We start from the raw sequence: 13,965 nt of genomic DNA, 5'->3' as shown, positions 1-13,965 counted from the left end.
ATAATTTTCTCTACTTTGCTTAACTTCAATGCCCAAAATAAAATTTTAAAAATAGTAGAAGTCCAATGATATCCATCGTTAATTGAACACTCCTAGGCGAATGGCAACTATCATCGACTGAATCACTTGATTTCACTTATGAGGGAAAGGGAAATACCCACTGACACAAAAATAAATGAAAAGGATTTATTACCTAAAGCAATGTTCACTAGCAATATTGATTTAAGTGAACATGTGGGAGAAGAATGATCTTCCTACACATTTGCATGCCATTCCGATTCAAAGCTCGTTGACTGATTGGAGGAAGGTAATGCTTTTTAATCCCGTTCAGCGGAATGGATTTTAACTTTATATACTCGACTTCATTTCACGCCATCAAAAGCCTATGTCTTTGTACGGTAGGTAGAGTTCGTTTTTCTATATGTCATTCCCTATCATCATTCATTACCAACAGTGGGGTTTACTGATCTCATACATTTTACTGTTTGCTTATTCTTCTTCATGTATTTTAAGTGTAGCATATCGTGCTACCTTTATGTTCTACATCTTACTTTTAAATTCCAATAGCTTGCCTTGCATTCGAACTTAATCTTCTTATTTCCTACTAATCTCTGTCACCTCATGTTTATCTTTCTTTCTAAGTTAGGAGGGCTCTTTTCTACAAAAATAATAAATAATCAAGTCTTGCTGAGTGCAAGGCTCCGACATCATAAGGGATGAGGTCGGGATTGTGCCCTAGGTGATTTTGATGGCGTGGATGCCCCTCAGTCCTTGGCTCTAAGGTGAAGAGGTTTCAAGCACGAGTGGGCCCATATCGGGTTCCTAAAAAGTCTATGTGATGACCTTCGCTGGTTGGTAACTCGCAGACTTCGTGCCTCTTGCCTCGCGAACCCTTCATAAAATAATAATAATAATAATAGAGACATGTGCCTCGAACGTTCGATGGAAGAACAAAATGTGTCCAGACATTGCTAGAGCCAAAGCGCCCACGTGGGGGAAGGAATGTAATTTTATGATGAGTTTTCCTGATCGCAAAGATTTGGAATGGCCAGCCCATAGTTTTTCGTGTGGCCCCAGACATGTTAGAAATCCATTTTGTCGAACTTATTACAGAAGTTGGGCCCGATTACAAGAAACGCGTAAGACGATATAAATTCCCTTCGGTGCCGTAAAAAGTAGCGCGTTGTATTAGATGTACGCTTGTAAATTTCACATGCTTGTTAACACAAACTCTTATTCCGTGATCAATAAAATAATTAAATAAAAAGAAAGTCCCAAACCGTGGCACTCCAGCATGTATAATGTGAGGCGTAAGCAAGTGGCATTCGTGGCGCGGAGACCGCCTAACATATAAATAGAGTTAAAGCTCCTTCATAAATCGCAGATATCAGTCTTCTCATACAATATCAGACGTATTGAGTAAGCAAGAGAGAGCGGGGAGAAATAGGCTGTAAGTTTTATGAGTGCTAGATTTCAGTTGCTGCTGACATTGTACAAGGCAAGTGGATGATGATGGAGGGATTTAGATTATCAAAGCGACCATGGATTCAATCAACGTTGTTATGCGCTCTAGTAATTTGTTGTGTAAACGTTGGAGCAGATCAGCTCCACGAAGGAAGATGGGAGCTTCTGGTGGAAAACGCGGGTGTTGCAGCGATGCATATGACACTTTTACACACCAATAAGGTGCTCATCTTCGACCAGACGCTCGCGGGTCCATCTAATATAAGCAGAACTGACCCGCCCTGCAATAGCAAAACACCACCGGCTAGCGAGGATTGTTGGGCACACTCCATCGAATATGATATTGCCTCCAACAAGGTCAGGCCTCTACACGTCGTCACCGACACGTTTTGTTCTTCCGGCTCTTTTGCCAGCAACGGCACGCTCGTACAGACTGGCGGATGGAGCAACGGTGACAGGGTGATCCGTTCCTTCACTCCATGTTCGGATTCGTCTTGCGACTGGGTCGAGTCTTCCACGTTTCTGTCATCCCGAAGATGGTATGCTTCCGATCAGATGTTGCCCGATGATCGGGTCATCGTTGTGGGAGGTCGAAGATCGTTTAGTTATGAATTCGTTCCTAAGAGACCGGGCGAGGGGGCCTTCCGGCTCCCATTTTTGGTAAAGACAAATACGGTCGACGTGGAGAACAATTTGTATCCGTTCACACATTTGTCTTCTGATGGCAATCTCTTCATCTTTGCCAACAAGGATTCGATCCTCCTCGACTACAAGAATAATAAGGTGGTCAGAACATTCCCCACGATGCCTGGCGGTGGTGCACGGAACTACCCTTCATCGGCTTCGTCCGTCATGCTGCCCCTCGACTCCGTTAACAATTTCCAAAGGATGGAGATTCTCATCTGCGGGGGAGCGCCCGACGGAGCCTTCAAAAAAGCCAGATTTAACCAGACGTTCGTGGAGGTGCTCAAGAGTTGCGGAAGATTGGAGATAACATCGTCAAATCCAACATGGACAATGGAGGAAATGCCAGGCCCGAGGGTGATGAACGACATGCTCATTCTCCCCACCAGCGAAATCCTCATAATCAACGGCGCCAAGAAAGGAACCGTGTAGAATATGAACACCTGCACAATCCAATCTATAACAGCAAAGATGATAAACAAGCAAAATAAACAACCCTCCAACAATGAAGAAACAGAGTACGCTCTATTTTTAGAGCAGAATCAAAACAAGTTTTTTATTACTGATTATACTATTCCAAAAAACCATTACATTTAATACCACTACTGGTATACTTATATAGAAAATAACTAATTAAAACTACTACCCAATCTCAAGTTCTATATGGCATCTTCAGCATGATTGCATGCATTATTAACCATCAAATTTAGAAATTACTAAAAAACTGCCGACAACCATGCAATCTAACAACTATGCATGAAAGTTCTAATTTTAATTATTGTGAACAGTGGTGGAACTGGAATTTTCTATTTCCGAGTAGCAGCAATCTTGGCGTTAATCTTCATACTCCCCCTTGATGCTGAGAGGACTGACAATTCGATCTCTGAGTACCAAAAACTGATCTTTTGCAACTGCCTTTGTGAAGATGTCTACAATTTGCTCCTTTGTGCTGATGTACTTCAGCTCAACCACTTTATTTTGTACCAAATCTCTAATGAAATGTTGTTTCAAATCAAAGTGTTTGGTCCTGCTATGATGAACCGGATTCTTGGCCAATTTAATAGCACTTATGTTGTCACAAAAAATCACAGTAGGCTGAACCTGTATCTCTCCAATTTCTTCAAGAAGCTTTCTAAGCCATAAAGCTTGTGTGCTAGCTGAAGTGACCGCAACATATTCCGCTTCTGTAGAAGAGAGAGCAACCATACTTTGCTTCTTTGAACTCCATGTAATTAAACCAGAACCCAAAGAAAAACAAGTACTAGATGTAGATTTTCGGTCATCCAAACAACCTCCCCAATCTGAATCACTAAAGCCAACAAGCTCAAACTTATTAGAAGAATAGTGAATGCCAAAATCTACCGTACTTTTCACATACCTCAAAATTCTCTTGGCTGCCTTCATATGTTCCTCTGATGGATTTGTCATATACCTTGAAACCAATGAAACTGAATAAGCAATATCAGGCCTTGTGTGAGTTAGAAACATCAAACTCCCCACAATGCTCCTGTATAATGTCTCATCAACAATTTTAGCACCATCGTCTCTACATAATGTAACTCCATGAGCAATTGGAGTGGAAAGAGGTTTACAATCTGCCATATCAAATTTCTTCAACATATCTTTTGCATATTTTTCTTGACAAATAAAAATTTCATCTTTACCTTGATAAACCTCCATGCCAAGAAAGTACTTCATGAGGCCTAAATCTTTCATCTCAAACTCATTCATCATAGCAACTTTAAATTCATCTTTCATCTTTGAACTACTACCCATATATAACAAATCATCAACATACAAACTCACAATGAGAATATCATTACCTTCTTGTTTGTAGTAAAGGGTAGGTTCACTCTTACTTTTTTGAAAGCCATTCTGCTGAAAATATCCATCAATTCTTGCATACCATGCACGCGGTGCTTGCTTGAGGCCATACAAAGCCTTCTTCAACTTGTAGACATAATCTTCTTTGCCTTGAATCTCAAAACCTTGTGGTTGTCCCACATATACCTCTTCTTCTAAGTACCCATTCAAGAAGGCACTTTTCACATCCATGTGATGAATACTCCATTTCTTTTGAGCTGCAAGAGAGATTAGCATCCTAATAGTTTCTTGTCTTGCTACTGGTGCAAACGTTTCTTCATAATCAATGCCATACCTTTGAGTGAAACCTTTAGCAACCAATCTTGCCTTGTGTCTTTCAACACTCCCATCACTATTATACTTGGTCTTATAGACCCATTTTGTGCCAATCTTCTTCTTCTTATGTGGAAGATCTACAAGCTCCCATGTTTCATTCCTATCAATGGAATCCATCTCTTCATTCATTGCTTGCATCCAAACCTCATTAGCGCATGCATCTTCAAAACATGATGGCTCAAAATCAGCTTTGGCAAGTAATGCAAAATTTATTGTCTCACCTATTGGATCTTCTTCATGTGCTTGATTTTGACACCTCTCATAGATATCACTCAATCTTCTTACCTTTCTTGGAGGACTTGAGGATGGACTTGCTCTTGGGATTGGTGAGGGGTTTCTTGGTGGGCTTGGTGATCTTGAAATAGAACCATTAACTGGCTGCTCATTATCATTATCAGCAATATCATCATCACCCAAAACTGATTTTGGCTTTCCAACAAGTTGTTTTTGATGACCATAAACTCCCCCTTCATCAAAAATCACATCTCTTGAAACAACAATCTTATTAGTAATAGGATTGAATAATCTATAAGCTTTGCTTTCCTCACTATAGCCCACAAAAATATATGATTCGCTTTTAGCATCTAGCTTTTGCCTATTCTGATCAGGGATGCGAACATAAGCCAAACAACCAAAAACTTTAAAATGATTTACGTTAGGCTTTTTCTCATACCATGCTTCATATGGAGTCATCTTGTGTAGGGCACTTGTAGGACTCCTATTGAGAATATATACGGCTGTAGCAACTGAATCAGCCCAATAAGAATTGTTCAAACCCTTGGTTTGTAACATGCTCCTTGCCATTTCTACCACAGTACGATTCTTCCTTTCAGCCACTCCATTCTGTTGGGGTGTGTATGCAGTTGTGAGTTGTCTTTTGATGCCATTCCTCTCACAAAAATTCTGAAAATTGTTTCAGCAAAATTCTCCTCCTCGATCTGTTCTCAAACATCTGATTGTGTTCCCTTTCTCATTCTCTACACGAGCTTTAAACCTCTTGAATGTATCAAAGGCTTCATCCTTAGTCTTCAAAAAATATACCCAACACATGCGTGAGTAATCATCTATAAAAGTAATGAAATATGATGACTTACCCAAACTTTGTGTTTGCATTGGACCACAAATATCTGAATGAATAAGTTGAAGTGGGTATTGGGCCCTCCATGCATTGCCTTTTGGAAATGATTCCTTTGAATGTTTCCTTTTTGCACACCCTTCACAAATCTGTTTATGCTCTTCAACCTTAGGCAATCCAAGAACTAATGCATTTGATGTTAGATTCTTCAAACTATTGAAATTTAAATGGCCATACCTGAGATGCCACAACCAACTTTTATCCTCATAAGCCATATTGACAATCTGATTGTCGTTTTGACCAAACTTCAAAGGAAACATCCTATTCTTTGTCATAGGAACAACTGTAATCACTTTATTTTTCCGACTCTTATCATAGATAGTACATTGCATGTTCTCAAATACCACTCTATAATTCTTCTCACATAGCTGCCCAACACTCAATAAATTATGCTTCAACTTGGGAGTATAATAAATATCTTGAACACTTTTCATACCTTCCTTTGTCTGAACATCCATGGCTCCTTTGGCCGCAACATCCACAGTATTGTTATTACCAAGGGTAATATTGGATCTATAACTATCATCAAGCTTTGAAAATATTTCTTTGTTACCAGACATATGGTTAGAGCATCCAGAATCTAAATACCAAACATCATTCACATTACTTTCACCTTTCCCATAACACAAAAATAAATTACCCAAGGATCCTCATCTTGTTGGGCATAATTTGCATTATTGTTACCTGATTTTAGTCTACACTCTCTCTCAAAATGTCCATACTTATTGCAATGATAGCATTGGATGTTCCTTTTATTAAATCTGCCTCTACCTCTTCCTCCTTGAGCACCTCCTCTTCCTCTAGATCCTCTTGAAAAATTCTGATTTTGGCCCATTCCCGAGCCTTTGTTGTTGTTACTACTGCTGCTAGCACCATCGTTCTTTGAAATTTGCATTTGGGAAGCAAAAGCCTTCTCATTAAGACTGGTAGATGTGTCCCTTATTCTATCCTCATATGATATAAGAGATCCAACCAATTCATCATACTCCATGGTAGCTAAATTTTTGCTTTCTTCTATGGCAATTACTACAATATTCCATCTTGGGGTTAGAGATCTCAATACCTTTTGTATTATTTGCTCTTGAGCAATAGATTCACCCAAAGTGGCCATTTTATTAGTCACATCTTTCACTCTCACACAAAAATCTCCCACACTCTCTGTCTCCTTCATCTTCAAATTCTCATATTCTCTTTTCAAAGATTGTAGCTTCACAACCTTGATCTGTTCATTTCCATGGTAAGCATCTTTTAGAGTCTTCCAGGCCTCTTTTGCTGTCTGTGCATCAGCAATTCGGGGAAACAAGCTCTTATCAAGAGCCATCTGAATGTGAAACAATGCCATTGCATTCTTCTTCTGAGCTTCTTTCTTCAATCTCCTGTCATTAGGTTGGAGAGTATTCCAATCTGCAGGCTCTTCATATCTGGATTCAACGATCTCCCAAAAATCTTTTCCAATTAAAAAAGTCTTCATCTTGATTGACCAATATTGGTAATCAACTCCATCAAACTCTGGGATTTGCAAATTGTTTGCCATGCTGCTGTCTTCCAAACACCTTCAGCTCTGATACCAAATGTAGAATATGAACACCTGCACAATCCAATCTATAACAGCAAAGATGATAAACAAGCAAAATAAACAACCCTCCAACAATGAAGAAACAGAGTACGCTCTATTTTTAGAGCAGAATCAAAACAAGTTTTTTATTACTGATTATACTATTCCAAAAAACCATTACATTTAATACCACTACTGGTATACTTATATAGAAAATAACTAATTAAAACTACTACCCAATCTCAAGTTCTATATGGCATCTTCAGCATGATTGCATGCATTATTAACCATCAAATTTAGAAATTACTAAAAAACTGCCGACAACCATGCAATCTAACAACTATGCATGAAAGTTCTAATTTTAATTATTGTGAACAGTGGTGGAACTGGAATTTTCTATTTCCGAGTAGCAGCAATCTTGGCGTTAATCTTCAAACCGCCGGTTTGCAATTAGCGAGAGAGCCTTCTCTGAGCCCTTTTCTCTACAGCCCCGCTGAAGTCCTAGGGAATCGGTTCCGCGTCCTGGTTGCTACAGGAATTCCTCGAGTGTATCACTCTACTGCAAATGTTCTTCCTGATGGACGGGTCCTTGTTGGCGGGAGCAACTCCAATTTTGGGTACCGCTTCTCTGGCGTGCCTTTCCGAACAGAACTTCGCTTGGAAGCGTACATTCCTTATTATCTGCATTCTAATTACGACCCCAAAAGGGCAACCATTACTTCCATTTCTACGAGGGAGATAAAGTACGGCTCCAAATTCATCGTGCGCTTCTCTCTTCCAAGGCGTCCAAGTACCAATCTTCGTTTTCATGCTTACGCCCCTCCTTTCACGACGCACGCGTGGTCGATGAATCAGAGAATGCTGGCGCTGGCAGCCACAGCTGTTGTGAAAGAGAGTGGCGGGTATTTGGTGGGTTTGACGGCTCCGCCCAGCTCGGTAGCTTCTCCGTCGGGGTACTACTTGCTGACAGTTGTGAACGGAGGGATTCCCAGCAAGGCCGAATGGATTCGCTTCATTAATTAGAACCGCTGAAGTATTATGAATTTCCCTGGATATCTTCTGATAATGTTTCAATACTCGAGATTATTAACAAATTCTTTAATCATTGAAGGGGAACGAGTACAGGAGCGGAAATACTGTGGTCTGCGGGATTTTACAGTCGGTGACCAAAGAATTCTCGGGGCCAATCTAAACAGTAACTCTCCCGTGAGTTACATAAATATTGGACCAGTTATCCACATGAAAATCCTACAGTATGGAATCCAACGAGATTCCCTAGCTTGGATTTGTTTCTGCATAGGACTTGTATATTAGTATCAAACTCTAGCATTCATATATTTGGATCCGAGTAATTAATTCGATTGACAAAGATTTGTATATATCTTCTTTTGACTTTTATTTCGTCTATATGTTTGTATTGTAGGAATGAATTGTATATTTGACTTTTTTTAATGGGTGAGATTGTTTTCTTTATTACTATTTTACTTTTCTATTCTATTTTTTCTCATTATTGAATTAAAAATATAATAATTTTTTGTTTTTAACTTTTGTCTATTTAATAATCTGGGGTTGACTAATTTAACAATTTTATAATAATAAAAAAGACATGATAAATAACATATAAATGTCTTTTAATCTATTCACATATACCCACAATTGATTGTAATTCTATATTTTTATAGATCGATCAACATGTATCTTAAAATTTAATCTTTTTATACAAAATCTTAACATTGAAATTTTAATATTGTACACAATAATAATATATAATAACTACAAGAAATCAAACTAATTAAAATCCAAGATCAAAATGAAGTGTGAAAATATACAATTACTATCACTCAAGAATTTTTTGGCAATATTAAAAAAACTAAAGATCAAAATTAAATTTATAACCATAAATAATAAGATTTTAGATAACATCCCTAAATTAAGGACATTCGATAAGGTGTTAATAATGGTTGGTAAATTGCAAATAATAGATGATCAGTTGGACCAATTAGTGTGATGCCCAAAGGTTACTCTTGGTATAGTGGGAGCATGATAAAGACAATAGTTAGGTGAGGAGTTGATGGAATTACAACCGAAGTAGTGAAAGAGGTAGAGGAAAAGGATGAAGTGGTAAAAAACATGGTCTTAGTTGATGCACTTTTTTCCATTGAACTAATATGATAAGGAAAATACTTCTCCTATCTACAATACTTTTTTCTTGCATGTGAGCTAGTTTAGAAAAAAAATGTGGGCCTACTTGAGATGCTTTCAAGGATATAGTGTCATCCTACTCCAAAGGGGAGGTTGTTAATGTCATTAACCAAAAAGAAGTTGTCCTTATTGTTGGGGTAGGAGGTGGAGCTAGAATGGATGCACTGTTGTGTTAGTCATGGGAAACCTTCCTCTTTTTCCCCTTTGGGTAGCTAGAGGAATGAATGGGTACCTTGAAGGATAAGGAATATGTTCCAAAGGATATTACATGGTCTTATAAGACCTCTTACCTATGCCATAAATGTTAGGGTGAGGCATGTCTGGGATAATGGGGATATGAGGATGTAGTTCTTGAGATTTGAAAAATAGACACCTCTTCATTATCAACATGAGATGTGGGTTCTCAAATATAAGGTGCGACCAAGGGATTCAACATTCAATGCAAGTAAGAAGGCTTCTCATGGGGGATATGATTTCATTGAGCACCTAATGATGATGGGACAAAAGATTAAGTATACTAGCCTCATGAGAGGGCTAAGCAAGGGAAGGCACTATAGAGTTTAGATTCAATTGCCTAGGCTTATTTGTTTGATAAGAAAGAAATGTGATATCATGCTAGGGATGGAGGTTCCCTATCAAAGTAGGTCATAAGTGATCGAGGGAGAAGATCCCATAAGGTAATAAGGTATGATATCCAGTATTAGATTAATATTTGAATGCCCCCCTTACGGGGAAACTTGAGGCACTTATAGATAATTGGCAAGATAAATCCCTTATAAGTCAACTACAAGATACTTAGTGCAACCCTGAAGACCACAAGCATTAAGAAGACAAATTTTGATCCCATCTAGATAATCAAATTGGTAGACCCAAAAGGGGAAAGGTAAAAACTATCATGTGCATCTTGATGATGGTGGGAAACTTGTGATTCTTTACTAATTTCAAGTCATTAACTAAGAGGGCCTCCTCTGTAATTGTGTCAATCCACCAAGTAGGGTCAACAAAGACACAAAGAAATTTCATTGATTGAGGTAAATACATAGTGGGAATAAGGCTCTCCATAGTACAATACATTAGTAGAAGTGGATATTTATGGTTATTTTTTTCACCCTTGAGGTAGGTAGGGAAATTAGAGTGACAATTACAATGTTTATAATAAGACCATCACTACAAAGGTTTTTAGTTCATGTCATGTTTTCCAAAATGTTGGGAAGGAAAAGTTGTACCAATCTAGATATTGATTAAAGTCTAAAGGGCTGAACTTTTACATCAACCTACTTCAATTAGCACATAGAGCTACGGAGATCAATGGTTATATTTTGAAGAAATTTTTAATGTGTCTAAATAAATATTTCACTTTAATTAAACCAACACTTGATGAAAGTAAATGCTAATAACTTGAATATACTACATGATAAATAAATTAGATTATGAAAAAATGAAAAGAGTTATTTAAGAAATAAAACCTAATCCATACAAGAGAATCACCTTGGATGACAACAAAGGTAAAGGATGACAGTGTGATACAATAACATTCCATATAGATAAAACACGAAGATAATGACATGAACTAAATAAAGGCAATAGACACATAGCTAATGAACAAAATGAAAAATGATGAAAGAAAAAAAAAAAAAAAAACAATAGAGATTACCACTATGATATGAGTATAACAATAATAAAAGAGTGAAAGGAGAAAAATGAGAATAACACTAGATTTAATTTTTAGTGGAGTTGATATGTTGATCTTATTCTTTGAAGAAATCTACATGTACAAGGTCAAAAAAAATAGTAGGGTTGTTTGTTTGTAGATATACCTCAATGAAATCCCTGATTTCGTGTTTCCAACTCCATAGAAATTGAATAAACACAAGTAGTAGATAACTAATAATAAAGAATATGGGATAGTAGGTTATTGAGAGAATCAATATGTTTGTATATATGATTGTTGGTTAGAAATTTGTAATGCTTCAATGAAAATCAACATGTTTGTATATACAAGAATAAAAGTGCATTGCATGGACATCTTTGGATTGAACACACATTGTGTGCTATCTAGATCACGTGGATGGTTGTTAAAAGACTCTCCATGAAAGATGAAAATGGTATACAACTGGTTTTGTTAGGCCTAGATAATGGTAAAGTAATGTCTTTATAAGGTATAATTAGGTCAAGATACAAGGATATTTTTCCTAAAAATTCATTCATTAAGTGAAGAAAAAGATAAATAAATTTTTCCAAATGCTTTTCTTAACTTGAAATTGATGTAAGCAAACATCATCAAATTCATTAACTAGAAGATTGTTTTGTAAACTCATCACAAACACTGCAAGATACTTCTTGGACATTTTAAAAATATTTGATTATTAAATGTTAAAATAAAACATTATATCTTATAAATTATGTTTTAAATTTTTATTATGATATTTAATACTCTTAACATTCGTATTGTTAAAATAGATAGGTATAGAATTTAATATGTATATAAATATGAAATATTATTTTAAAAATAATTTTGTAATCTAAAACATAAAGTTGAAATTTATAATATTGAATTTCAAAGTAAATTAAATTTGAACGAGCTTAAAAGGAAGAAGTTCAGGTTTTAGTGGTGACTTATTGTTAGCCCTCCACTATATTCCCTGCAGCATATCTTGCTAGGCAACAATGCTAGAAAAAGGTCAAAGGAGAAACATGGGTAACGAATTTTTGGTGAGGAAATTAAATATGTAATGGAAATTTAAATTGCTCAACCCATATAATGCACGCGAACATAGAGAGTGTTGAGATCAGTGATGTTTGAATCTCAGTTCCACCATCCTCATTGGAGTTTTTCAACTCCAACTCCACTGACTCCACCGCTTTACTAAACTCTGATTTTGCCGCTTTCAGATTGCATGAAATAAAGTGGACTTCGTTGATGTTTAATCTGTTGTTACAAGCAGTAAACAAGAACTTCCTTCACCATAGGCATTCCCAAATAATGGAGAAGATTTTAGATAGAATTTTATAAATAAGTTATTGTAATTTGAATTTTAGTTAAGCTGCAGAATAGAATGAGTAGCAGCCTTGAAGAATGTAATCAGATTTGGTATTCTTTCTATGTGTTCTATCTTGTTCTATTTTTTCCCCTGTTGTTTTAGTTTCTACAGCGAGCACACTTTACGATGGTCACTTGCCTCATGGGACAATGCACACAGATAATTTTCATTTCGCATGCTGTTTCCTTCCTGCGTTCCAGCTTGAATGAGTTGAGTCGTTGAAAATTTACGTTCCATGGTGGCGGGTCAATAAAGACAATTTATTCCGATTCAAAGAGAAAACTATATAAAGCCCCTCTTAATTAGTTCCCGACATATTCAGGAAGGAGGACAATAGTTGGACAAAAGAAACTAAAGTTTCAAAAGTTTTTGATTTAGATCGCTGTGTGCATTATGAAAGAGGAAGCTGGATTCATATTATGAAAGAGGCAATGGATGCAATCCATGTTGTTTATGTAATCTGAAGTCTCGGTGAAGGGTTTTTGTCTTTTATATTCTGTCTTCTATATATGAGAATAGATCCCTCACCTTGCTAATTTAATGAAAACTACAATAATTATAATCATATTGTTCATTTCCTTTTAAATAGTTTATGTAATCAAACGAAATGTTACTTTTTTTTTTCAGATTCAAAATTTTCTTTTACTTCAATTTCTGTGATACAGTGAGAAAGATTATTAGGAAGAGTCCATGTGAGAAGAGCTCCGCGATCCAAATTTTACAATGATTCAGATATAAATTGAATAAAATAATTAGAAATTAAATTACTAAAGTAATATTATTATAGAATTTATATAAAAAAGGAGACACATAATTAAAAATAATAGTTTTATCTACATTAGAAGAAAAAATCAGAACTTAATAAAAGTTAAAAAATGAATAATTTTAAATCTATAATATGAATAAGAGATAAAGTAATCCGAGTATTATTAAATTAATTTTAAATAACTAATAAGTGATAAATAAAATATCTTCAAGAACAAAAGAAAAATATAAGTTGAAGAATTTATATAATATTTATATAAATAATTATAATATTTCAAATTTAAATTTAAGATAAAGAAAATAAAATTAAAGTGGAAATAAGTAAAATCAAAATAGTAATTTAAAATAAATAATTTGATGTTAATATATTTATTTTAATAAATTAATGAGTAATTAAATAAATTTAATTTAGTAGAATTAAAATCTAAATAAACTATGCAAGTAATTTATAAAGCCAATAAAAATGACTACGACAAGTCAATATGAAAATATTAAATAACTATTATACATATATAATTTCATTTCATTTCATTTTTAATTTGGGTGAGTCTCTTTCAAACTTGATTTAAGTGAGATCATCCTATTATTAATTTTTTTATTTTTCAAATTGTAATTCTAATTTGTGTATTAGTATTTGTATTGTTTTCTTTATTTTTTTTTAATAACATATTTAGCCCAATATTTCTCTCACTCAATTGCCTCAATTGTGTCATTTGCAAAACTAATAAAATGATTTTTCTATCAATGATATTTGTGAATAGAAAAAAATTGCTACATGGTTATTCATAGGAAATTTTGGGCACAATTTGAGAACTAAGAGATTAGTGTTGCAATCTCTTTTCATGGAAAGTGAAAATTTTGAAAGACCAAAAGAGGAGGTTAAGGAGACAATGGGCTTGAGGTGAAAATAATTGCAATTC

The 13,965-nt window shown here is 35.5% G+C and overlaps 1 protein-coding gene across 1 annotated transcript; it reads left to right on the top strand.

Moving 5' to 3' along the window:
• The first annotated feature begins 1,442 nt into the window (after positions 1 to 1,442).
• LOC149580231 (aldehyde oxidase GLOX-like) lies at positions 1,443 to 8,418 on the top strand. Its single transcript, XM_089813333.1, has 2 exons — positions 1,443 to 2,576; positions 7,451 to 8,418. The coding sequence occupies exons 1-2, from the start codon at positions 1,507 to 1,509 to the stop codon at positions 8,058 to 8,060; spliced, it is 1,680 nt and encodes a 559-aa protein (XP_089669459.1). The 5' UTR covers positions 1,443 to 1,506; the 3' UTR covers positions 8,061 to 8,418.
• Positions 8,419 to 13,965: the final 5,547 nt, after the last annotated feature.

Source organism: Cupressus sempervirens, chromosome 1 (assembly GCF_028749045.1).
Source record: "Cupressus sempervirens isolate cs-2001-9-10 chromosome 1, ASM2874904v1, whole genome shotgun sequence".
Classification (NCBI taxonomy): domain Eukaryota; kingdom Viridiplantae; phylum Streptophyta; class Pinopsida; order Cupressales; family Cupressaceae; genus Cupressus; species Cupressus sempervirens.
The sequence above is the reverse complement of the archived record's forward strand: the minus strand, read 5'-3'. Positions and strand labels throughout refer to the sequence as shown.